We start from the raw sequence: 1087 nt of genomic DNA on the forward strand, positions 1-1087 counted from the left end.
ACTCTCTTACCTCCTGGGGGGAGTGGTGGGGAGGAGTTTTTCCACTCCAAGGTTGGGGTCGGTGGGCTGGGAGAGGCTCTGTTGGACAGAGGCTTGGGAGCTCTTTTCCTTAATGCCCACTTCCTTTCCTTAAGAACTTTGAGCAGGTGAGATGGCGGAGGAGGAAGGCTTGACAGAGCTGGAACTGGCAATCTATGCCCTGGTGTCCAACTTTTTCAAATACGTATCCAAGCGCAGCCTCGTTCGGAACAAGATCAGCAAAAGCAATTTGCGAAAAATGCTGCAGAAAGAATTCCCCCACATGTTGACAGTAAGGGAATTGGACCCCTTTCCATCCCCTCCCCCTCGCCCCCCACAGGGAAATTTCCCAGAGGGCTGTGGGCTGTATGCCCAGGAGGCCTGGAGTAGGGCTGATGGACAGACCTTCCTTTGTTTTGAAATCTCTAAGGCGAAAGGGGGGTTGAGGGTGGGAGGTGGTAAATGACTTCAACCTCAATTGAATGATAGGCTCGTAGATTTAGATCTGGAAGGGACCTTAGAGGTTGTTTAGCCCAGCCTTCTCATTTTACAAATTAGGAAACTGAGGCCCAAGGAGGGGCAGTAACTAGGTCAAGAGCGCAGAGGTAGTAAATAGTAGAGTGGGGTTTGAACCTCTGTCCTCTGATTCACATCCAGTGCTTTCCCCTTTATCGCACTGCCTCCAGCCCTGGACTCTGACCCTTGGCTACCCAGCTTGCCCCCCAAACCCCAATGAGCCTTTACCACTCCCTACCAGGACACACGCAACAGGAAGGCGGCTGACAAGCTCATTCAGAACCTGGATGCCAACAACGACGGGCTCATCAGTTTTGAGGAGTACTGGACCTTGATAGGCGGGATCACCAGCCCCATCGCCAAGCTCATACGCCAGCAGGAGCAGCAGAACTGCGACTAGCAGCCCCTTCTTTCTCCTCCAGAACCTCTCCCTCCCCTTCCCAGTGCACCAGGGCATTCTGGCCTTGAACTTCAGTTCTTCAGGCTCCAGTCTTCTTCCAGGCCCTGCTCTTTCTCACCTTTTCCTTCTCCCCATGGACTGTTCTTCTCATCC

General features: G+C 53.2%; 1 protein-coding gene across 2 annotated transcripts in view; it reads left to right on the forward strand.

Moving 5' to 3' along the window:
- Positions 1–1081, forward strand: part of LOC114050177 (protein S100-A16-like) — a 9145-nt gene extending 8064 nt beyond the window's left edge. For both annotated transcript variants that reach the window (XM_027871807.1, XM_027871808.1), the window contains 2 exons: positions 135–310; positions 776–1081. In XM_027871807.1, coding sequence (XP_027727608.1) covers positions 152–310; positions 776–934 — 318 coding nt within the window. In that variant the 5' untranslated portion in view covers positions 135–151 and the 3' untranslated portion in view covers positions 935–1081. The remainder of the gene's footprint in view (positions 1–134; positions 311–775) is intronic.
- The last annotated feature ends 6 nt before the right edge of the window (positions 1082–1087 follow it).

The sequence above is a fragment of the Vombatus ursinus genome, unplaced genomic scaffold (genome assembly GCF_900497805.2).
Source record: "Vombatus ursinus unplaced genomic scaffold, bare-nosed wombat genome assembly UNPS02014798.1, whole genome shotgun sequence".
Lineage (NCBI taxonomy): Eukaryota > Metazoa > Chordata > Mammalia > Diprotodontia > Vombatidae > Vombatus > Vombatus ursinus.